The sequence below is a fragment of the Lonchura striata genome, chromosome Z (genome assembly GCF_046129695.1).
Source record: "Lonchura striata isolate bLonStr1 chromosome Z, bLonStr1.mat, whole genome shotgun sequence".
NCBI classification, from domain to species: domain Eukaryota; kingdom Metazoa; phylum Chordata; class Aves; order Passeriformes; family Estrildidae; genus Lonchura; species Lonchura striata.
The window spans coordinates 61,924,435-61,949,881 of NC_134642.1; the positions used below are offsets into that span (position 1 = coordinate 61,924,435).

Consider the following 25,447-nt stretch of genomic DNA (forward strand, 5'->3'; position numbering starts at 1 on the left):
CAACCAGATATGAATGTTTTTCTTACAGACCTGATTCCACTTTACTGGTCCTGTGATTTATTCAGTCTTGTTTTTACTTACTTTGCCAAATATTCAGCAGTGTATGTTGCACGTTGTTTTGAACTTCAGTTGTCCAAAGCTACAGTTTGAATTTTGAATCTCTAAGAGGAAATAAATGAGAGTTTGTAAGACTTGAGAGTCCTCCATAATAGGTAGAGCTCTTCTTCCAAAGTCTTTTGCATGCCAGTTGAATATTCTGGAGTTTCTCTCTTTTCTGAAACATGCACCTTCCCTAAATCTACATGCTGTGCATGCCAAATCCTGCACTGATGTTAATAAGAACTGTGCTTGCTTGAGAACATGCTTCTAGTTCTTTTGGCCAAAGATCCAGTACTTGCCTAGTTAGACTTTTGTTAAGTTTTCAGATCCTCAGGGTCAGATTTTATAGATGTTTAGTTTACATAGACCCCTGAGCATGCCATTCAGTGCTTTTGGTTACATAAATGTTTGTAAGAACTGAGGCCTGGGTTGACTGAGCCAGCCAATGTCAAAGGACTGTTAATGTACAGCTGTTGAAGCCTCCATAGCTCCAGCCCCACTGAACTCAGACCTGCAAGTTTTTGTGGTGGCATGCAGAGTGGCCTGCATGGGTGCAGTCTCTTAAGATCTCTGGATGTCCCATTCCCCATCTTCTTAATTAAGAATAATTATTCTCATCAAGAGAATGATAGGTCAGGCTGCTTGTCCTGTGGGATTGCCATCAATCCCTAACCTGTATGTGGGCAAGCATCATGAGACATCGATCTCTGCATACTTTCAGGGAACTCATCTCAGTAATCTTAAAATATAATCTGTTTTAAACCTTGGTTTAATTTTCATTTTAATCTCAGTTGATGAGTGATATTATGTTAGAGGCACAGCTAGATATGTTTCTAGGGATAAAAGGAAACTTGATACATAGTTCAGTGAAGCATTTCTAGTCTTTTGGTCCTCTTGACTGTCAGCTACAGGACGTTACCTTGTATTTTTGTCTAGTTTACATTTGAATGCAAATCCTTGCTGGTCTATTTCTAGGACAGCTTTTATGTCACTGTTTTTTCTATTTCATGTCAAAGTCAGTTCTAGAAACTGTTATTAGAGACTCAGTTGCATATGATCTGTTATGAAGAGTTAGATAACAGCCTGTTCATGGAATAATCTGCTATCTTTAAGTTTCTTGTATTTTTTTTCAAAATTGTTTGACAAGAACAACTCTCTTCTCTGAAACTGGGGTGTTTTTTAAAAGGTTTTAAAAAGCAGCTGCAGGACAGGACCTCAGAGTGATGCCAATAATTCAATGATAACAATAATTGTTGATACTTCAAAAAGCACACTGTAAAGACAGTTCAGAATGTTTTTCTTGCTGAGAATTAAGTCCTTGGAGAATCATTTAACATCCAAAACCACCTCTGTGTTTAAAAAAGGACAAAACTAAACCCTTAAATTCTAATAAAGGCAGTGAAATGTCATCCTTACACAGAAATGTTGAGTTTCTACAATTTTTCTAATTTCTGTAGGAAACAACCTCAGTTTTTCATAGGTGGTTAACAGAGTTGTTTCACTGGCACTTTTTAGCCAATGCATGTTTTCAGTATTGCTATTGCAGCACTATTCCAATTTTCAACTGGTTTAGAAAAGCTCCAAAATGAAAGAAATCCTACAAATAAAAATTACAAATAAAATGTGACACAGTAAAGCCTTTAATACACAGGAGCTGCTCACGTGTGCTTGTGAGGAATAGCATGGAATAGTTAAATTGTTTGGGCTGGAACTGAAGGCATTGATTTCCCTCTAAGAAGATGGGGATGTTTGGTCTTCATAATTTTTGTGCAAGTCAGTGTTAGTATTTCTGTTTTCCTTTCAGTAAATCATGTGCAGACTTTCTTTTAATATAATTTCTAGAAAAATGAAGAACCAGGGAAAACATCTTGCCTTCAGGCTGTGTGTGCTTGATTTGTATAACTGGAATTCTAAAGTTAGAGAGGGTACACACACTTCATTGTAAACTCAGGAAAGGCTATATTTTAAACATTTTCCAAACATGGGGTGTGATTTCTCCATTAAAGAATGATTCTTAACTGCAAACTGAGACATATAAGCTGAGTCTTCAATATAATCCAGTTTTAGTCTCAGATCATCATGAAAAATGGTGTGAAGGCAGATGCAATTTTGGAAAAAATTTTGATAAACAACAGAAAATAACCAATCTGTGATAGATAAGCTCCCTTGTAAATTCAGCAAAATATAATTTTTTTCAAGTGCTCAGGACCTTAAAATCTTATTGTTGATATACTTTTCAAAAATGCTTTCCCAGAAGATGATTCTTTCTTTAAAAATGTCTTTGCTGAATATATAGATAATAAAATATGAGAGATAGCCAAGCTTTACCTGAGGCTACAGTAAAACTCCCTGCAATGTTTTACTAATCCTGATGCACAGGCATCTTCTCAAGTACTCATTTGTGTTGTAGCACTGGTTGCATGGTGTAGAAATGTACATTGTTGTCACCATCACATTTATACTGATGTTGCCTTTAATACTCATATTGACAAAGGTAGTGGAGGCATCGTGAATATCAGATTTTCGCCCTGGCAGTGCTGCAGCAGAGCTGTTAAACTGTTAAGGTGTTGACTAGATGCAGAGTTCCTTGTCAGTATGATTTTTGTCTCTTCTCACAGCAGGTTTTACCCCGGACGTTCTGCTTGTGTACTGGTGTACCTGAGAATCCCTTCTTGGTTATTGCAAGATCCACTTGTAGCAAAAGCAAAACCAGGGCCATTTTTTTTTTCTTCTGGAAAACTGTGTTGCTGTTGTCACCTCAGCACCCTGCTCAGCTTGCTCTGAGAGATGATGCCAGCTCTGTGTAAAACACAGGTTGGAGTCATTCAAAGTGGAGGCAAGAATTTCTAACACTTATAAGAGATGAAAAATGTTGGGTTGAAAAATGGAGCAAGAGGTCTTATTTTTGGATTTTTATGTTTTGGTAGACAAAATGTGAACTCAAAGCAAGAGAATCTGGATTGCTAAAGGGATTAAGAACTGGTGACTCAGGTAAAAAAATCTTATTAAGAAAAATGACTAAAGAATTATGTGAGTGTGGAGGCATATTTTCATCAGTTTGGGCTTTTCAAAAAACAGAAATCAAAATTACAGAATTACAGAATCAGTTAGTTGGAAAAAGATATCTGATACCATTGATTATAGTAAGTTATAATTACCAACTATAAGTTATGAACTATAGTAAGATATCTGATACCATGAACTAAGTACCACATCCAATCTTTTCTTAAACACCTCCAGGGATGGTGACTCCATCACATCCTAGGGCAGTCCATTCCAACATTTAGTTCCCCTTTCTGTGAAGAAATTCTTAATGTCCAACCTCAGCCCCTTGAGGCTATGTCCTCTTATTTTTATGCTAGTTGTCTGGAAGAAGAGACCAAACACACCTGGCTACACCCTCCTTTCAGGTTGCAGAGTTGTAGTGATAAGGTCTCCCCTGAGCCTCCTTTCCTCCAAGTTAAACAGCCCCAGATCCCTCAGCTGCTTCTCATCAGACCTGTGCTCCAGATCCTTTCTCAGCTCCTTTGCCCTTCTTTGGACACACTCCAGCACCTCAGTGTCTTTCTTTTAGTGAGGGACCCAGAACTGAACACAGCACTTGAGGCACAGCCTCACTGGTGCCCAGTACAGAGGGACTGCTCTGGTCCTGCTGGCTACAATTGCAATAAAGGCCAGGATGCCATTGTCCTTTTTGTCCACCTGGGCATATTCTACCTCATGTTCAGCCACTTTTCCACTGGGCAGATTTCTAGCCACTCTGCCTCCAGCCTGTAGCACTATGTGGGGTTGTTGTGGCCAAAGTACAGGACTCGGCACTTGGTCTAGCTGAACCTCACACAACTGACCTCAGCTTATATTTTCTCTTGGTGGATAAAATTTATCCATCAAGGGAAGTGGCTACAGTGACATTATTCATTGGGCAAATCCAACCTCACAGATAAGACATTCTGGACCTGGTTCAATGGCCACTGCACTCAGTGGAGTCTTCACTTCAGTGGATATTAAGCTCTTCTAAGCAAATTTGAGAGTGGATAGCTTGGTTGCACCACAATAGCTGTTTCTTTCTGTGTAGCAGTAGTCCTACCTGTATTCAAGGAATGAGGAACAGTGCAACAGTAAGTTGGAAACATGCATTTTGCCTTTGCTGTTGAAAGATACTTTATGAAAAGGATGGGTTTTGTTTGAAGATGTGGCAAAGTTCAGTGTCAGATCCATTATAACCTTAGTAGAAGGTAGAGCCATATTCACACAAATCAGTTACAAAGTTTTCCAAGTGCTTGGAAGTCCAGGATGGATTTTGCAGTGATCATCATTCTTGTTACATCACCTTCATTGCTACTAGTGGAGAAAGATATGAGTACAACTGAAAATGTTTGCACTTCCCACACTTTTCTCTGCTCACTAACCCAGTGTTACATAATGGTCATTGGACAGTTCATCTAACAGTGTGTAAGTCTGCAGAACTGCTGGTCTTAAAACTTGCTTTCTTTTGTCAGTCCGAAGGAACAGAGTTTTTTTCAGCTAGGCCAAAGAGTCTATGTGTTAGCGTTCTGGAACACATAATCACGGGATATGATTATATGCAGGTGCTTTTATTAAGAGCTCTGGGAATCAGGGGTCCAGACCCAAATCTGACTCCAACATGTCTTTTGAGCTGAGTGTATCTTATATTCTATCATTATATAACTTACATATTAATTATTAAACTTATATTGTTCTACTGTATACATTGACATGAGTTTCTCATGATCTTTCTTAGGTCCCTGACCACAGTTTCTCATAATTATTCTTATGATTGAACAGTAATTATATTTAATTACTAAACAATCATCACATCTAACAATTATATAATTTATCATGTACTAGCTACACAGGTGCAGTTCTATCAAGTACAAGTTCTTCATGTGCTTAGGGTATTTATTTCTCCAGCGCCTTCTAAGCTTATTTTTCCTTTTAACCCTAAATCTCCATGATTTTAAAACCCTTTTACTATCATATATTGTTGCTCAGGTCTTTGCTGCAGATCACAGTGAGAAGTATCTTTCTTAACAAAATGAGATATGTGTCATTTGAGAGAAAGTTTCAGGGGTGCACTTGCTAGACACTGAATTGAAAAGCAGGATTTGGTACCTTCAAAATCCTAAAATCTTTTCTGGGTTCAGCAGTACACTGCTCAGTTGTAAGTAGTATGGAGTGTTGATATTTTACAGGACTCCATTAGTGCTACAGAGCTTCTGTGAAAAGCATGGCAGAACATTTCTTTTATAGAATGCATAAGGAAGATACAGGGTAAAAAAGATAAAGCATAGTACTGCCAAGTGCTTTGACTTCTCTGGAGCTGGAGGTACTCGGCAACTTAGCAGATACATTCAAGAACTGTAGAAAGGTCACTTTTCTTTCAGCCATGGTCCTTGGAAGGAAGAGCCTTCCTCAGCAAGAAGAAGCAGTTCTGTGCATTTCTGTACTGTTCTCTGTTGATTCTACACCCTGCAAATGAGAACAACCAAATCAGGCCTATATTCCTGAGGAATGAAACTCATGACAGGGAAGCACCAGCACAGGGCGTAGCTTGGTCAGGGATTCATTATAAGGATTTAATATGTCTGAGGAATTATCAAAAGAATCACAATGAGCTGGGGGAAAAAAGGGTGAGAAATAGGTAAGTCTTAGGAAGCTTAATTGAGACTTTGGCATGTAGGTAATAGGAGAGGTTTCTACATACAAGATCTTGCTTAGATTGATCAGGTTTCCTGCACCATCTGTTCTGCTCCCTTTTCACCTGCTTCTCCTGGTGCTCTTTTGGTCTCTCTGTGACCCTTCAGCCATATTGTGCAAGAGCAGGGCTCACGTAGATCTGTTTAGAAGGTGCTGGGGGAAAAAGCTAACAAAACTAGAAGGAGTGATGCCTTTAGCATTGCACTCAGATTAAAGACTGAGTGCCCAAACTGTTCCTTAGTCAATTCTGCTGTCAGTGGGTGAATCATTTTACTTTGTGAATGAGGCAGGCCCGTGGGAGGCTCTTAATCCTGTAATAGTCTTCCACATGAAAAGGTGAGGAAACCCTCAAATGCTGTCCCAACCAGCTAAAGGAGTTTCTCCAGCAAACAGGTTTTGCTGCTTTGCTCTGGCTTGCGGTGAGGACAGCTGCAGCTGAAGGCATGCCACACTTGGCAAGGAAAGCATCCTGAACACTAACCATCAACTTAGAAGAAACTGCAGTCTTGTGGCGTAAATGTGACAGACAACCATGGTATTTTTCTGAATGGAGCATAGCACTGCTTGCCCATAAACAAATATATTTTCTTCCTACTGCCCTCTGAGCCCCTCTTTTGGGAAAGCTTTCTTGGTGCTGCTTGTTATTGATAGGAATTGTAATTGTGGTTCACTGAGAGTAAAGCCTGCTTATTCAGCAGCAGAGCTCCTATGATTTCAAAAAGCCCAAAATATAAGCACAAAATCTCTGAGACCCACAAGAGGGAAGGCACTTGCATGCACACAAATAAATGACTAACTTTATGGAAAAACTGTGATCCTAGAATTGTAGAGGTGGAAAATTAGCATGAAGGTTTTGTTTTTTTCCTCCTGTGTATCTCTATTTATTTCTAAATTATTTCTTACAGAGCTAAAATCACAGACAAACAGCATAGGCTTACATAAGTTGAAAAAAGTTATTTTGTTGAGGTGAGAGGTTCTTTTTCCCTTGAAGACACCATCCAGAGACTGTGTTAAGTGATAAATGAGCATAGGTGGAAAAGTTACTCCCTAGCTTAACAATACATGACATTGCCAAACTATCTCACAGGCTTGCAGAACTTGCCAGGATTTGTGAGCCTGTCCTCTGTTAATGTATGCCCTTCATTTTCCTGAAGAAACACTCACTTAAAAACACATGTTCCTAAATAAAAGGAACCATATACAGAGGTTGGAATCAGAGGTGGAAGTCAACCTCTTCTCCCCATGGTGAACTGGGTAAACTACTTGATTCATACCTTGCCTATAAGATGCCATTGTTTTATATGTTCTTTCTTTCTCTCTCTCTTTCTGCTTCTTCTTGCTTCATAGCCTTTATTTCAAGCAGAAAGTAAATTCAAAAATATTTGAGTTGACATGAGAAAATGCACTCATCCATTCCCATTCCCTCCAGATTGCTGGTCTGTTTTGGTTATCTGTCCTGGTCCTTTTTCATATTGATGACCTCCTTAGCAATATCAGGGAACAAATCAAAACACTGGGTCAAAGAGGTTGAGCTTTAACCCCAATGTCAGGAGGAGTCCTCTCATAGGAGATAGCAAAGAAGGTGATTAGCAGTGGTGTGATTTCTTGTGCTCTGTTGCATGGCTGAGGTCCGCAGCATTTGCAGTTGCTATCTGGGCAAGGCTGCAGCTCCTGTTGAGTCTACTTAAGCAACTTACTTTGAGAAAAGGAAATATGCAGGTGATCCTGTACTGATGGCTAAAGGGCTTGTGGGACTGCAGCAGGCCTTTCTGAGGATTTCAGTACTACTCTACTTTTGTGATTGAATTTGCACTTGGATTTCTGCTGTTATTGACCTCTGTCATTTATCAATGCTAAACATTTGGCATAAGAAATTCTAGTAATTAGAGAAGCCCCAATATTGTCCATTAGCTAAAATCTTGAATTAAATAGATGCTTACACTATGGTGGCCAAACCTTTAATATACAGTGCTTTTAATATGGAAATTATCTTTCAAAAAATGAAGCAATGCTTCCCCTTCAGATGGTGATGGACCAATAGCCTAGTAAGTTTGTACATGGTGGAGAGACTAAAAACAGAGAGGATTTAAAATATTCTGAGCTTCTTTTACAAGTATGAGAAAGCAGAGCCCAAATGCTTTCTAAGTTTTTTTTTTTAATGTAGAAGCTGACAAGATGTCAGCTGCTATAAGATTGTTTGAGATCCATGCTATGTAAAATGAGTAAATGCAGAGCTTTTTACACCTGTCTTAATGTTTTAGGATTCAAGTTTTAGTTTTTATACAGCTGTATGATTAGAACATTTTTTAATTATTATTAACAGTAGTAAATTTTGCATTGTATTCTTACTTGATAATCTTGAACTTTTAGGAAATTTTAAGTAGTATCAGCCTTAGCATCATGTCTCAAGAGGACTGTAAATATAGTCCTGGCTATATAGCTCCCTTGAAAAAAATCAGTATGGAAGTACTAATAATCAGTAATGGTAATAGAGTTTCAATTTGTGTAATGCAAGTTAGTGTGAATCAACCTATCTAAGATAACTCTGGGAAGGTAATCCATTGCTAACTACCTGGGGTTCTGTGAGAGGACAGAATCCCAACATGATTTTTCTCCTTCTTTACAACAAAACGCACCCATCACCCTCTCTGAGCTATTGGTCCACCAAATCTATATTCCACCGTACAGACACTGTTGGAGGACACCCACTTCCTACTCAACACCTCTGCATCATCCCATTTTGTTGCATTCAGTTCCTTCTGAATCCTCACCTCTGTTGCCTCCTTTCTGAGGGAGCCATATCACAGAATTCCTTTTTACTCTGAGGAACCTTCCATAAGGTCCTAACCAAAACTCCACTCTATGACTTTCATGTGCAAGGAGCCAAAAGAGAAAATGTAGTTGAAGTAGCTAGATCTCTGCTCCCCGATGGTGCTTGTTTGTTCTTTTCATGGGATAAAGGAAAGGGTTCATTTTGGACAACTACCAACTGCTATTGTTCCTGGGACTTGCCTGGTGCAAGCACCTCTCATAACAAAGGGCCTCTTGCTATTGCACTGTGCAAAATCAGGAAGAATTTTGTCTGCATTAAAGTAGCTAAACCTACTAAGATGCCCCATCTTAGAACATGAAGGAGGGCAACTCTTTAAATGTTGCTATTTTTCACTGCTCTTTGGTAATCAAATCGTCACCAGTGACAAAACGCTGGTTCTGGATACAGAAAATATTGCCTTTCCTAAATGAAATTATGTTCCTTGTAATGCATAACAGATCTCAAGGCATGGTTTACCACTTTCTTGCACAGCACACATTCTGTCCACAGTAGTCATTATAGTAGTACGTTGTAAATGAGGTTCTAAAATCTAAAAAAGCCTTACAATTTTACTCTTCCTTGAAGATTCAGATTGCTGCAGTGAATTTCTAGAACCCAGACATGCTTCATTCTGAATTAGATATTTGTAGGCTCTGAACTGCAGAAAAATGCTGTGGAAGATTAAGACTTCTGTCTTGCAGTAAAAATACTGATGTAGATCACATTGAAACTACATCATGTTACTGTATGATTTCAGAGTTATCATGTTATCAGGTTATTAAACATGAGTCATCTTATCAAATCTTGCCAGTCTGAATTAAGAACTTACACAATCTCTAAAATGTGATTTAGAAAACAAGAGCAGATTGTCTGCCAGGATCCTGCTGTTTGAGCAGACAAGACATTTATTCAGAAAACTAGGGACATGATGAATTTTCTGTGCTTTCTACAGCATGAATCTTCCCTCCCAAAGTGCCACTTGCAACTTTTGTTGCAGTTGGCAAACTGAAGACACAGTGCTTCTGAGTAATTGCACAAACAATCTTGACCATGGCAGTCAGACTGTGGCACACCTTATCTCATTTCCCTAAGGAGAAAGCGGCCCGTCAGCCAGATGGGGCTTCCTGTATTCCCAAGATACATTCCTGGTAGTGTGGTGACAGAGCAGCTCCATGATACCACACAAAGTTTACCTTGATGCAGCTCCTGACTGTATTGCTGACTTTAGATCTCCCTCCTTACTCCTGTTCACTTTCCAGATTGTCTTCTTTGCCTTGCTGTGAGTATGGAGTTCTTCCTCCTGTCTTCTGGTGTTTCTTCTGTGGCAGGGTACATTGTGAGTATGTATCTTTGAATATAACTCTTAGAATAAACATGGACTCCTTAGTCTTTTAGAAGAAATATGGTTTTCTTAGGAGAAACAGGGATTTTGACCCCTGTTAAGAGTGATCTTTAAAAGCTTTAAAACAAATAACAAAATATATCAAAATTTTAGATATTTGAAAGTCATATGTTTGAAAAAGGAGGTCTTCTCCAGTGCCTAAAACACTTGCAAATTTGGAGCCTTCTGCATTTATTATACTTCACAAATGCATTGGTCATGCAAGGAGCTTTGTGTTCCAAGTGATACTCTGAGATTTTTTTCTTGCACGTGGGCTAGAATTCAAGTTATTGTAGCAGCTGTTCTCTGTGCATACATTCTCTCTTGAGCTACTTCAAAACAAAGCTTGAATTTTACACAATTTTTTCCTAATTATATGCTTTTTCCTGTTCATTCATTACCTCCATGCTTAATTTCAAAGATCTTGAAAAAATACCTAGAAATTTGTAAAGTTTCTAGAAATCCCCATGCTGGCTTTATTCTCGACCCCACCAAAGATTCACAGTGGGCACGGTGAAAAAACCCAGGAGGAGCCTTGTGGGGAAAATCATAGGCAGCATGTCTATTGTATTTCCTGTTTTGGTTTCCACAGACCAACCCTCGCCTGGTGCCTGGGATGTGCAAACTGCAAAATCATTGAAACACAGCCTCTTCACCTCCCTTGGCACAGAGCAAACCCAGATATCTGCAGCTAACTGGTGACAGGTGACTGAGGAACAACTAGGTAGGCAGGTAGTCATTTGTATTGATTTTTAGGGAAAGAATTACCCTAAGTATGGCGGCAGTTATCGACCATGTGGCTGTCTTTTTGAGCCTTGATGCAGTTCATTTTGTATCTAAAAATGCTTGTGTAGGTGAGGACAAAGAATAAAATGAGGTATAACATTGCCATGGATGCTGCATTTGATCTGGGACGAATGTAATGGGCTTTTCTTCCTATATGAAAACAAAAGTGAAATGAGAGCAATAGGAACTCTAAGAATTGCAGGTCATGTTCACAGAGCACAGCAGAGAGGGTTAGGGAGATCTTCCAAACAGTCCTGCAGAAATGAGAAGAAATTCACAGATACTTTATCTGTCTGAGGTCACTGGAGATGACTTCTCCATCATTTGCTGTATACAAAGAGAGACACACAGACTTTACTGTCATCTTGTACTGCAAATTTCTAAATAGTTTTGATGAAAATGGCAATAGTTTTTCTTGAACTGAATAATGATTTAGATGTTGGAAAACAGACAATATGAAAAAAAGCAAAACGTTAAGTCTCAAAGTTAAAGGAAGGTTCTGGCTTAAGTCTTGCAGGCTCGTTTAAAGTCTCATAAGCCTTTGAACAACTGATGACTATCAGTATAGAACAGCGAAAGGTGAGCTTGTTTGCTTATTCCTTGTATTGAAAACTCAAGTTTCAAGCCTTCCTTTTGATACCTCTTAAATTCAGTTGACAAGGAGATATTTCATTCGGTTGAGAAATCTGCCTAAATTATGTAAAACTTCATTGTTTCTTCAGATCCAGTTGATGCTTGATTGCTACCTTGGTGTTCAAGAGTAATTAAATTAAGATTTTGTTAAGATTTTGTTTAATTTTTGTTTTCTAGGTATGAACACAAAATCACCATCTTTTGGGCTGCTTTTATATTTTGCCAGAGAATTAAGCTTCTAATCATTTTGCCACTAATACTGAATTGGCTTGTTTGAAAAGCAATTTTCTCTTCAGTTGTATGCTGCAGGGATGTTCTGAGAATGAGAAATGAGGTGCTTAAAACCAGTCGTAATTTTGAGGCATGTTTTGAAGGACATGAGATGAGTGTGAAATGGGTGGGTTTAGCTAAGTATACAGATGTTTCATTTTCCCATGCAGATGTTGTCATGCTTTGAGAGTGCTAAGAGTGGGGTTTTGCTCTGTCTCTCTGCAGGCGAGAAGTAAATATGAACTTGGCAACATATGACTATCAGTGCCAGGACCCTGTGATCTGAACTGTCTTCAGCTGACTTCCCAGCAGCCAGGCGCTGTTCATCCTGTACCATGGAGGACTGCCTTCACACCTCATCCGAAAATCTCTCCAAGCTGGTGAGCTGGGCCCACAGCCATGGGACCATCTGCAGCCTCATTCCCAACCTCAAGCACCTCCTTTCCGAGGGGGCCCACGGCAACCTGACTGCCATGTGGGGCTGTAGCGCTGGCCATGCCTACCACTGGCCCCTGGCCGCCACTTGCCGGGCCGGCTCCCAGGAGCGTGTCTGCTTCCAGGACAGCCGCAGCTTCAACTCGGACAGCCCCAGCATGCTGGGGGTGCCATCAGAGGCTCAGGCTAGCCCCCTGGAGCGCTACCCAGGCCGGCCAGTGAAGGCCAAGCTGGACTGCACCCGCACTCGTGACTCCTGCGACTTCTCCTACTGCAGCGAGCCGTCAGAGCTGGGCGAGCCTGTGGAGGAGTACGAGGATGAGGCCACCCTCTTCGACATGGTGTGTGAGTCCTCCGTCACCGACGAGGACAGTGACTTTGAGCCACACCCGCACCGTGCTTCCACCGGCCCCCGCAAGCGGCCGGCTGCCGCAGCCCAGGCCCAGCCGCAGCCCGCCGACGAGGGCGGCGGTGACGTGCTCCTCAAGAAGATAAAGCAGGAGCTCCCTGAGGACTATTATATAGTGGCCAACGCGGAGCTGACGGCCGGCGCCGATGGGCCGGCCCTGGCCCTGACACAGATGTCCAAGCCCAAGCCGCAGCCCCCGGCTGGGCCGTCCTGCCTGGGGCCCAGCAGGAGCGCGGCGCCGCCGGGCGCGGGCCCCGAGCCCGACCCGCAGCGCCCCTGCGCCTCCCCGCCCGGCCCGCCCCGCCTGCCCGCGCAGCGGCCGCCCCGGGCACCCCTGGCCTCCCCGGCCTGGGGCGCCGGCGGTGGCCCCGTGGCAACCCTGCAGGTGCCAGCCACCAGCTCCAACGCCATCACCACCGCGGGGAAACCCATCAGCATCCCCCTCTCAGCCCTGCAGCTGCCCGGTCAGGAGGAGCCGCCGGCGGCTGCTGAGGAGACCCTCCCGTCCATCCCACAGCTGGTCCCAGGTGGTGAGGTGGCCGGCTCGCCCTCAGTGGGCGCTGAGCCTGAGGTCAGCTCCAGCCAGCAGCAGCCCCACGCGGCGCCCACCATCACCCCTGAGGCAGCAGCGCAGCTGATGCCAGGTAGGACGCTGGGTGGGAGTGGAGGGGTGGTGGCATTTTGGGGCTGATCCCCAGGGCTGGATCTGTGAGGGTACATCGGGGGTGCATGTGCAGCATTGCATCAGGGTCCGCTGGCACATAATTCAGTAGGTATGGAAGCCACATACACTTGGGAGAGGATTCAGAAAACCTCAGCTAAGCACCTGCACATGAGAAAGTGTACTGCAGCCATAGGCAGAATGGTTTTTAAGGTCCATTTTGAGTACAGTTGTACTGTCTTGGGAGAGAGCATGCAGTGACCTTGCTGTGTGCAAGGGTCAGGGAGGACATGAACTGGGCCATGCACTCTTTATGAACCAGAAATAACTTTTCTCAGCCAGTGTAGCTTAGAGTTGGAGGGTTTGGTGTTTCCTTCACCTTGTCAGATGAGTACTGTTGGACCTGGGAAGGCAAAGGAGAGTACCAGGAGAGAGGTTTTAGCTTCTATAAATTGTTACCTATAAATCAGAGCAGTCTGTGGACACAAGAAGTATCAGTACAACCTTAACCATGAAACTGATAAGACTTTAATCAAATGGGGTTTTTTCCATTTTCCCAGTGAAAGTTCTTACACTGTGTCGATAATTTTCTTATCTCCTGCCAAAGCACATAGAATTGGCGCAAACAGATCAACATTACTGGATAAAGAGCATGTTAAAACAGCTGACTTCTGCTGAGTGATTATCCCATGCGGAGGAAAACTGTTAGCCACAGGTCTTTGGAAGTAGGTGGAAATCTGTTTCTGGAGCAGACATGTCAGCTCCCTCTGGACCTGGGCACAGACAGTTCTCATTCTTCCAGCTTCTTCTTTAGTGGTGCCATCCAGGAGGAGACAAGGCTAGAGCTAGTTCTCCATTTGCTCCCTTGCTGGTTCAGCCTTGGACTGCCTGGTCACACAGAGAAAAGACAAACAGTGAAAGGGCTAAAAACTGCCTTTATGAAGCCCTTGTGGCAGGTATGGTAAGAGCTAAAACCCTTTCATTTGAAAATCCTGAAAATCTGATTGAACACTAGTAGATCTATGAATTGGCAAGAGTCTGCAGATCTTCTTGCCAGGTAAAACAACAGACAAAGTTAAGTACAGAGTTTTACTAAGTAAAACCCTACTAAGTATTAGAAATTTGGAAGGATGATAATTGTCTTAGTTACAGCAAAGCAAATTCTTTGCAACCCATTTTTTGCATGACTGCATCTCTGAGATGTTATTTTGCAGTAGTCTTGTCATATAACATCCCTCATGGAAATTCCCTTGCAAAATTCCATCTGGTTTAGAACCAATTCTGCTCTGCTAAATATGAGAAAGGCAGGATGCCTGATGCCACTCAAACCAAACTGTGTGTTAAATGTACTTATTTTGCCTTCCTCAGTTTATTACCTCTCACTGCTGCATGTAGACTTGGTTTCTACCTGCCTGCCTCTGCAACTCGCTCTGTCTCAAACTTGCAAATTTGGGACAATGGAAGACAAACCAAAACAGAATTTTTCTGTGTTAGATGTGTGTTATTTAGAAGAGATATTTCAACAGATCCACTAAAAAATCCAAGCTCCTTTCAACTGTTTTTGAAAGGTCCTCTGAAGCCCAACAAGGTCAACAGTTGTTACTGCGTAACAACTCAAAAAACAACACTCAAATACAAGAATGGATGCAGCACAACGTTTCAGCATTTATATAGTTTCAAACACAGGACTGGTCCACATCTAGTGTCTCACTTTGAGGGCAAATTGGATTGCACCTGGGTTACACCCACTGCCTAAATCAACCCTCTAAACCTCTGAATGCTTTGCTTTTTGCATAGACAGTGATGGGGTTCTCAGAGTGTTTTCCAAATTTCAGTTTATTCAGTTATGTTCTCAGCGGTTAAATTTCTTGTGCTATTCCCAAAAAGCATTACACAATTTCTTTCCTCAGACTGGTACAGCATTGTTGTCACATGCTGTTATTTTACTCAGAGGTAGTGGCATTTTACTAATGATAAAGTGATGTGACATATGACATATGAGTAAAGTTCCCCATTTCCATAGAGCCTTCTCCTTTGGGAAAGAAGTGCTGGCATTATTAAATGTTCAAGTTGCAAAAAGGTGGACAATGTTGGAAATTGAATTTATTACAGATGCACAACAGATTCTTGCAGGTAAAATGTAGAGGTTTGATTAAAGACTAGATTAGGGTAGTTGCTCATGTACAGTGATTTTGTTAGATTGTCTCCGAATAAAGAGTGATGAACTGAAAGTGGTGCATGATATATAAAATTTGAGCAAGAGGATGTTCATCTATCCTGTGTAAAAATTTTCTGTCCTAAATAGAAAGATGTGAGTCTTTTACATTCTGATGTAAAAAAAAAAAAAAAAAAAAAAAAAAGGCAGGAACTAATCATGTCAAAAAGCCTAGAGCTTTTATTAATTTATAGACTCAGTGCCTGCTTGGCTATACAAAGTTGAAAGAGAGCAGGGGATTTAAATTCTGCCTTGTCCTCTCCAGTATCTGGAACCTTGTTCCTGGTCCCATTAGAACTAGTGTGTAAGGTCTATGGTCTACAGGACTAAGGCCTCACTTAAGTTATGATTAAAGGCTGCAATCCAACCACCAGGAAATACTGCTTGAGCTTTAACTGAAGTGACATATCCTTGCATTTATAACCAGGCACAGCTGATAGTGTACGTGCATGATAATCCCATAGATCACAAAAGTCTGAGTGAGATCATCCATGAAATCAAAAATCTGGATGATATATGTTAGCTTAGGCCAGTTTAAGCCACTTTATACTTTTGGACTAGTTTCTCTTTCAAACATTTTTTTGAAAACTCATTTAAACTCATTTACTCTCTTTGATTAAGTGGTGGCAACTGAATGTGTAAGCAGGGATCTTATGAAGATACTTTCATGTCTCAAAAGGGAAGTGGCATCCCAATGACAATTCAGTTAGGTTAGACACTGGTTTTTGTGTTTAGGTGTCCATCTAAACACTGTGGAATATACCGAACTCTTTCTTGTTACATTTCAGCACTAACAAGTGGGCATTCATCTGGGAGTTTTCAGATTTTACTTTACTATTCCAATAGCAAAAATTTCAAGATTGTATGCAGGTATTATTTAGTCCTTGCTTTAACTCTGGAAAAACTGAGAGGACCTGCGTGTGTTAGGAGAGGAATTTTTGCAGATGTGGAGAGCAGAGAATTTCTGCAATTTCTACTTCTCAAACTACCTCTTCTGTCCTATATTTTTGCTAATACTTGGGCTGGTTATAATGTTCAAGAACCAGCAAGGGCAAAGTAAATCACATCAGTGGAGATGGAAGATGAGTAAGAAATACGATGATTTATGTTGTAGTAGGTGCTGCTGAGAGCAATTTGTGATATTTGGATGTCTGAAATGAGGAATGGAAATGATTTGGTTTTATTGCAGAAGGCTACGGAGAGAGACTGTGAGAGAAGGAAAGAGCTTATTTTGAATGAACACAAATTTTGATTCTGAGAGATGTATGATTTACTTTGTAAAAAGAATTGCTAAAGAATTTGTGAAGAATACTGAATATCCACTTGAAGACTGATGCTGAAGATGTGTTTTGTATTAACAAGACAGTGCAGCAGGACATTTCTGATTCAATACTAGTGCATCACTATAAATACAGGAACAAAGAGTTGCTTGATAAAAGAGATATCCAACCCCCATGTACAAACTGTGCTGAATGTGGAGTAGTAAGCAGAGATGCAAAATAAGAAATCATCTAAATGTATTGACTGGGGTTGTTGCTTCTGTCAGAGATGTGGCAGATTATATTTTGTGTGTACCATCACAATGCTTTTGTGTACATCCATCACTGAACTCACCTGACTGCTTGTTTTATGTGTACAGGCATTTTCAGAGTTTGGAGGGGAAAGAGTATTCACAAGCACCTCTCCTCTCATAGACAGAGTGCTGCTCAGTGTCCTGGCATTGTGGAATCGAACAGTACCCGTGTTTGAATGTGGGCTGTGATGGATGCTGGTCTGTGCTGAGGGCTGTGCTTAGCCTTCCTGGCTCTGATGTCTCTGCTCTGAGATCCTCTCAATTCTTTCATTTTCTGTAACTGGTGTGTCAGTCCAGGTCAGTGCTGTTGAGTCCCCTCAGCCTGGTAACTCAGGCAAAGATGTAGTTCTGTTCCTGTACTCCCTTCCTGGGAAGGTGTAAGCAGGATTGCAGCCTTTCACAAGTGGGACCTAAATGGGTTGAGTCTTGTTCTGCTGTCAGTGTGAACATCCCTGTAGGTTACAGGTGTTTGTATGAGTCTCTGTCTGAACATGACCATTATAAAATGGAGTGCATCTAGGACTTGTTGGATATTGATGTAGAACTCATAGTGGAATATTTTAAGTATTTCTCTATAATCAGAAGAAGTAGGACCTCTCCCTTTCCCCGCTTCTTTCTATCTGCAATGTCTGCAATGGTGTGTTTAAATTAAATGGGAACCAAGATCCTCATATAAGATTTGTGGATTAGGAGCTGTTGGATGAGCATCAAAATGTTACAAAACTTCGAGGTGAAAGGAGTCTCTTCACACCTTATGAACTGACAGTTTTGACTATATGTAGCTCTAACTTCTAAATCACTGTTTATCTATAAAAAAAAGTGTCAGCCTCGCACATTCCAAAGAAGTGCAAACAAGAAAAAATAACACCTTTTTAGGGGTCTATATAAAGCATACAGAAAGGCAGAATTAATACTTGTTGTAATTATTTCAAGCCCAGTGGAACTGTGCCAAGTAGTACAAGAAAAATAATCACATCAAAATAAATTTACAAAACTCTTATTTACATAATGTTCTTCCAAGAACACTCAAATAACTGCTGAGTGGTCTCTGTATTTGTGGTTTACATACAAAGATTGATGAGTTTTGGCTAAAGTGACTGCTTGAAGCCTATTTGCAGGGACATATGCTGCTGAATGTGGTCAAGTGAACACTTAAATATATGTACGGATGAGACAGTCTCTTCTCTTTGTGCTGTACTGAAGCATTCAGAGTCAACTCGTGACTCTTTAGGTCCTATAATTGATATCTATTACTGCTCTAGTTGATGGATAGTAAATGCTGAGATACATAATTACAAAAAAAAAATACCCTTTTTATTTTTTTGAGTTACTAGGGCCTGGCTTATTTAGAAGAATAAAATTACATCATTATAGTTTTAAATATCAGAAGAATGAAGCTATTGACATTGTAAATCACCTGATCTTGCAGCAATGATTTGCAAGCCCACCCCTGCCTTCAATTATCTTCATCCAAATGCTGTTAAATTATAATCTAATGTTTTGGGGGCTGCAGTCTACAAGTCTAGCTAAACATCTTTATTCTAGAAGTCTAGGTAATGGTTGCTTACCTTTATAATATTACAAGAGAGTTCTGTTTAAAAGCAGAACAGTAGCATAAAGAGAACAAGCTTAGCTTTGGTAGAGTAGATGTGTAATTGCTTTTATCATCTGGGTGTGCAGCATGACAAATAAACTTTTTTTTTTTTTTTAAATGAACCTATAATACTAGCAGCTCTAATACAAGAGTTGTTTATGCAGCTGTTCCTACAGCTGTTCTGTTTGCAGAAGAACACAGAAATGAAAACTCATCAATTATTACAATATCTTTAGATTTTCACTGTGCTTAAGAAATATATCAATTATCTTTCACATGTATTTTCTTCAATGAAAATTCCTTTCAGACACAGAAAGCTCATGCCAGCATTTTTGTATAATCAGCAATGGACTTTGTCCTATAGAGGTTGTCCTAAATACTAAGAGTTTATCACAACAGCTATGCATGCAAAAGATTAGGATGATGCTTTCCTTGATCTCGGGGTTTGTTTCCTCTTTCCAGCATGGACCTCCTCTGAGTGGAACTACCTGCAGCACAAAGAGACATTTGTCTGCAGTCTTACTGGAGATATAGATACAAATACAGATATATACACTTTGAGGAAACCATTCATGAGTATTCATACTGAAAGTAGATTGGTGTGGGATATGTTTGGGGATGGGATTTCTGTTGAATTCCTACAATAAAAGATGGATAGGCCTACTGATCCTGTGTAACAGAGGAAGGGGAAAGAATGATCATATCCATGCAATCTGTGAAAGTTTGTGCCTGCAGCTAGGAGGGAAAGAAAAGGGCTATTGCAGCCAGGCCCCAGCAGTTCTTAAGGATTAATTTTGTAAAGCATGCCAGGTTCAGCTGATAAACAGTTGACAATATTCACTAGAGTTCTGCATTGAGTAATTGCATCACGGAGAATTATTAACTCTTCATTTAAATAATATTTTTCTTTTTAAGTGGCACAGCACAAATAGTATTAAGGAACATAGTATGTGATACCAGAAGACAAACTGCCCATTTCAGTGAATGGTTGTGTTCTGGAGCATCACAGTTCATTTCAGAATGTACTCTGTCCCCCATTACCCTAACATGAAACTCAGAAAAGCAAAAAAATAGAACACACAATGAAAAGTAGTAAATAATAATTTTTGCAAACCAACATAATTGAGATGCTAATGTTCTCCCTTTCTCTAGGGTGTCTTACATAGGCAAGTGTTTTGTGTGAAGTGCTCTGTTTTATGCTAGTGTTATATAAAAGAAGAAAATAATGCCTCTGCTGGTTCTAGCTGTCCTGAAAACATATGGGAAAAAATAAAAAAGAAAATTGGACACATCTGTACTGAACATCACTTTAATTTTAGGAAATAGATTATTTAATGTGGTGCTTTTGATCAGAGATCAGTTCCTTTGTGTGATCTTTGCCCTTGTTTCATTTTGGAGCTATTTTCAGCTTATGATTTGTGAGTCTTTAAGAAAAAGAGAAACAAGGTAGGGTCAGATTTGGATCTGCAGAGGAGATGCAACACAGGAGCCAAGTTCAAAACCAGTGTGGATATGGTGTTGAGAACATACTTTAGTAGTGAACTTGGTGATTGTATTAGGTGAGTGGTTGGTCTTGATATCTTAAAGATCTTTTCCAGCCTTAATGAGTCTATGATTCAATGATTCTATACCTACAGAAAGACTACTTTACATTTGTATTCAAGACCTAAGTTTTTAATTGTAGTAGACCTTGGGGAGAGCTGTTTTCACCTGTCTCAGCGATGGGAGTATGGCATTTTTGCATAAGCTCTTCTGTGAAGCCAGCACACAGTGACTACTCATTTCTCCCATTTTCTTCATACCTAGATGATATCCCTCTTAGTAAGTCTTCTTCTGTCTTTTTTTTTTTTTTTTGTGTTTGCAATGAACCTAGAATTCGCTTGAGCATGAAATAGATCAGTAAAAATATCTCAATGTATTTTCAATCTCTCTAAGCAAGAGAAAAAATTGGAATACAGAAATCCTTGTTTGAATTTTTCCAGGAAAGAAAACAGAGGCACGATGATATTTTAGGTATTTTGTTGTGGCTGGAAGAGCACAGAGCAGTGCTTGCTAAAGCATTCAGATCCTAGAAACAATGAAACATGATGACATCTTTCTTTGATAAAGTATGCTTAAATGAAACATATGCCCATTCCAGGAACTTTTGAAAACAGGCTATTAAATCAAAGCCTCAAGAGCGAGAAAGTGGAATGGCTGCTTTCCCTGATGACTTGTTCTTGATGGGGCATTCCACAGAATGGTCACAGAAAAGCTGCTTTCAGCACTGGTTGTTTTGAACAGCTTAAATGTGGCTGGTGGCCTCTGTGGAATGGAGCTGCGTTTTCATTTCCCAGGTAAGTCTACTTTTGTCTGGAGCCCAGCAATGCTGCCCTTTAAAAATGGAAGCATGCTGCTGATCACACAAATGTTGTGTTAGACACAACAATTCCTGGGTCATGTTTCCCGCGGAATCCTGGCCATGGTGGAAGTGGAGTCAGGGCTTCCTGTATACATGTCTTTTGAAAAGTGTTGCTGAGGACACTGCTGAGTCTGATTAAAACTTTGCAATATTAAAACTTTGCTTAATTATACATTGAACATTCAGTGCATTGGCTGCATCTTACTTCTAATATATACCTGTTAATCCCCTTAACTCTAATTGACCAGAAGATGCACATACACACAGAGATATTCTACCTGTGTTCCTGTTGATTAAACTGAGAGTGACTATCACAGTGACACTGTGCTCTGTTGCAGCTTTACATTAACTTCATAGGTCTTCATGATGCAAATATCACTTGAAATCATACAACAATTAATTAATAATATATAATCATTGCTTTCTGCTTTGTACTTGGGAAGGAAAAATGAAAAAAAACCACTGATTTCCTGTTTTGTTCAGCGACGTAAAAAATGTTGTCTGAGCTATTCTACCCCAGGTCACATCACCCCAGTGCAATAGCTGAATGTGCTGTATTATTTCAATGAGGAAACTTGTACCCAAAGATCAAGCCTGTGAAAAATAAGGATGTTCATCTATGATCCTTGAACAGCTTGTTTTGTTTTTCTGTTTACACTCATTTCTCTTTTCACTGGGTATGTGCTTAATCTCTGCTTTCCTGTAGTGACTGGTCAAGCCTAGCAGTATGAATGAGCCAGAGAAGCATTGATGGTTTTTTGTGGGAGAAATTTCATTTTGTCCACAACTTGGAGCACTCTCCTGATACTTATGGGCTCTGTCCTTCAGTCATGTTAACATGCCCCCTTATGGAGTTGATTTCTGTCCTTTGCTCTTGGCAGATGGAGTGTTGCCATTTGTTTGGGACTTCATTTCTCTTATGACTATAAATCCAAGGAAACAAAATAACAGACAGTAGCACTATTCCTAGCACTACAGAACAGTATTCATGCCTATATGCTGACAGACATTTTGGTTTTTTGCTAGCAAATTTACATTTTATTTTTCCACTCTGTATAAAGAATTGGCTTTATGCCTCTATTTCCTTCCCCTCCAATTTAAGATAGTCCTCAGAAAACTTACAGTTTGACAATAACTTGTTCTATTACCATTCACTTACAGAATTGTTAAATTCATCAGACTGTTTATTGTGCTGGTGTGTATTAAAATAGCTATGTATGTGTATAACACATCCACAATTATATCCATTAAACTATGCCCCATGTCATCTCTTGAATTATTTTGTGTCAGTTTTGGTATGAACTCATTCAGTAGCAGGGGATCTGATTGTTCATATTCTATGTAGAATAGAACAAAATATATATTCTTCTATATAGAAGAACAAAATATTTGTATGGAAATAACAAGTCTGACAGGAAAATTTTGACAGTGTAAATACAGAAGAGAAATAATGACAATATTCTGAGCAGGAGAGAGGTATGTAATTTGTGTATACTCTCCTGAGTGTGTACATAGCTAGAAAATAACTGAAACTCCTCATTTTACTTAAGGAGACTTTACTCAAGTAGAGCTGCAAAATGTGACTAAATATTTACTCAGTCAAACTATGATAAATTAGGTTTAAACACATATTCAAGGACAGAAAGAAATGAATTGTGCTGTGAACAACAGTCTGGCTATTGATGAATGTGCTGCTCTTGCTGGTTTGTCTCCTCACTCTGCAGAATTTCCAGCTGCTCCTGCACTTCCTGGGAGCCTTTGTCTTGGCAAATGCCTGGGCATGCCATGGGTAGTTTGGAATAAAGTGGTCTTTGGTCACCCAGGGTGTGTGAGCAGCTGCCTGTCACAGTATCTAATGCTTGAGGGCTGTCCTCCTTCTGAAAGCTGGGATGTATTCATGTCTCTGCCTTCTGCCCAGCTTTGATTCTGCCCCAATCTTGTAGGACCTTTGCATTTTAAACTTCCATCCCTTTAATGTGATGGGAGTTGTGTTTGTAAATGTTAAAATAAAGCTCAGTAATAATTTTTTCTAGAGTGTGAGGAAGAAAAAACTCAGTACAAAACAGAAAACAGGCTAAAAATCCATGTTAGAAGCTGTTTCACTTGAATTGTTAGACTTCATTCTCTCTGGAGAACTGTGGGAAGAGCTGCTCCTCAAATACTGCTTTCTGAGCCAGTGAAGACAAAAGAAATATGCATGTTCAAAGTGTATAAGGAAATTCCTTATGTGGGTTTATAAATTGTGAGCTCTTCATAGAATTTATGCCCTCTGTAGGTTGCTTCACTGCTACTGGAAGGTAAAAACAAATTGGTCTGGCTGGGCAAAATCACCAACAGAGAATTTTTGGAATGATACATCAGGATCTCTAAAAAGGCAACTGAAGTACTTTACTAAGTTAAAGATGGCAAGAGAAAAAACATTGAAATGCAGTTCTTTGGGGTGCATGTGCTTCAATCTGTATTATCAGAAGTAAATGGCATGACCTGCCAAAACATTTCCTCTTCCTCTGGCTAAATTCATAGATAGTTCAGACAAAAATAGAAAAGGGAACGTTTATATTCACTACCAGTGGCACTTTAATAAAATAGAGGGAAAATGTCTGCAGTCTTTAATAAGCAATATATCAACCAAGTTGCTGTCAGCCTGTGTAGAGACTTTCACAGTATGATTTATTATGTTAATTACAGTCATGTGGGCCTCATGCTCTTAAGTCTGAAACTGCTCACATTCTCAGCTTGATTTAAGAATATGCTTTGGCCAAGACTTAAAGTGCAGCTTATTATGATTAATGTAATAAAATATTTATTACATTCTCTTTTTCTTTGTTTCTCTGCTTGCTGCCCCAGTTAGACTGACTCATTTTGAAACACTGATATAAATTAGATTTCAGATGATGAGGATTCTCATCTGGTTTTAATCTCTCTCATTGGTGTTATGTTTTTTTAATATCCTTTGTTCTTACTCTCTCTTCTCTTCCCCTCATCTTTATTTCTCTCCCATATTTCCCAGCTCTGCTTCTCAGCTGCTGTTTAGAGTGAACCAGAAGCAGGCAAACTTCATAGCCCTGGTTCATCCCTTCCAGACCTCTTACATTGCTTTCTCAGCTATGCTTATTAAAGGTTTTTCTTAAATGTGATGACATTAAATCTGGTGGTACCCTGTAGCTGAGAACATGCTAAGCCTCTGGTGATATGAAGTGGCAAGTATTGAATCTTTTACATTAAAATACTTCTTAGAGAAGACTGAACTGAAAGGGCCCTGTTTCTAATTCTTCTCCCACTGGGCTTTCAACAGCAGAGAGGCACAAAGTTCCAGTGTGCCAAATATTCCAAAATGCTATATAAATTTATACCCGTGATTTTGTGCAAACCAGCCCCGTAGTTAAATTTCTGTCTGAGCAATCACTGCTTGAGATCTGCTTACACATCTATAAATCTGGCTTTTTCTGTAGAAGCATGGAAAGATGGAAAACTTTACAAAAATGTAGACTTTTGGTTTTGTTATGCCAGAAATGGATTTTTTTGCCATGACAATGGTATAATTTTCGAACTATAAACTTAATTCAATAAAGGAGCTGTGCCTCAGATCTTTACAGTTTTACTCTCCTCATTTTGTTTTTTTTCTTCTTGTTTTCTTTCATTTTTTTAGCTTTTGAATCAAGTCACTGTATACATAGAAATATTATTCAGTTCCACCTTCTATACAGATAATGACTTAGTCCAGTTGATTTCTACATAAGCAGATACTTACAGGGACAGCAATCCAGAACACTCTTAAAATATGCTTTGTGGAATTGGAAACTTACTTGGGAGAAAAACTGATTCTCTGCTGAGTGTATGTATGCAACACTTTCCAGAGTGGTGCTGAGCCAGGTCCTCTTTGAAGATGGGTACATCCCTTCTGCTGTGCATCACCCATCTTTCAGGGTGGTGTAGAGCATTACCAGCATCCCTTTAATTGCTTCTGCTATAAAGCATTGAGTAACTAACACACTTTGGAAGGACAACTTTTCTTTATGTTGCTAAGAAGTCCTAGGTTTAAAAAAAAAATAAATCTGTTTTCCAGAGTTAAATATTTAATCTGAAGAAATAATTTTCAAAAGGTGTCTCTTTTCTTTAGCTTTAAACCGAAACCAGCATCTGGACTTTTCTAATGGTCTTAACCATTAACTATTGGAAATTATTAGAATATTATATGGCTGAATACAAAGGTGCATGCTCAACATGCAGCTGACATTAGCTTCACATTATAGGTAATGTTTTCCCACTTACCAGCTCCAGCAATACTCCAATTTCACCAAACTACCTGATTTGTTTAACCTGAGCTCTGAACGAACAGAAGTTACATCTTAGAACTGAACATCATTGAAGGAAGTTTAGTCAGTTATTTTGAAAGGATGGAGTTTCACATTTTTTTAAAGTTTTCTAATGGCTTTGGGTTTGTAGTGTTGAAGACTTTA

General features: G+C 39.8%; 1 protein-coding gene across 2 annotated transcripts in view; it reads left to right on the top strand.

The window, feature by feature from the left end:
* KIAA1958 (KIAA1958 ortholog) overlaps positions 1 to 25,447 on the top strand; it is an 85,153-nt gene that overhangs the window by 38,283 nt on the left and 21,423 nt on the right. For both annotated transcript variants that reach the window (XM_077790079.1, XM_021525031.3), the window contains exon 2: positions 11,925 to 13,187. In XM_077790079.1, coding sequence (XP_077646205.1) covers positions 12,035 to 13,187 — 1,153 coding nt within the window. In that variant the 5' untranslated portion in view covers positions 11,925 to 12,034. The remainder of the gene's footprint in view (positions 1 to 11,924; positions 13,188 to 25,447) is intronic.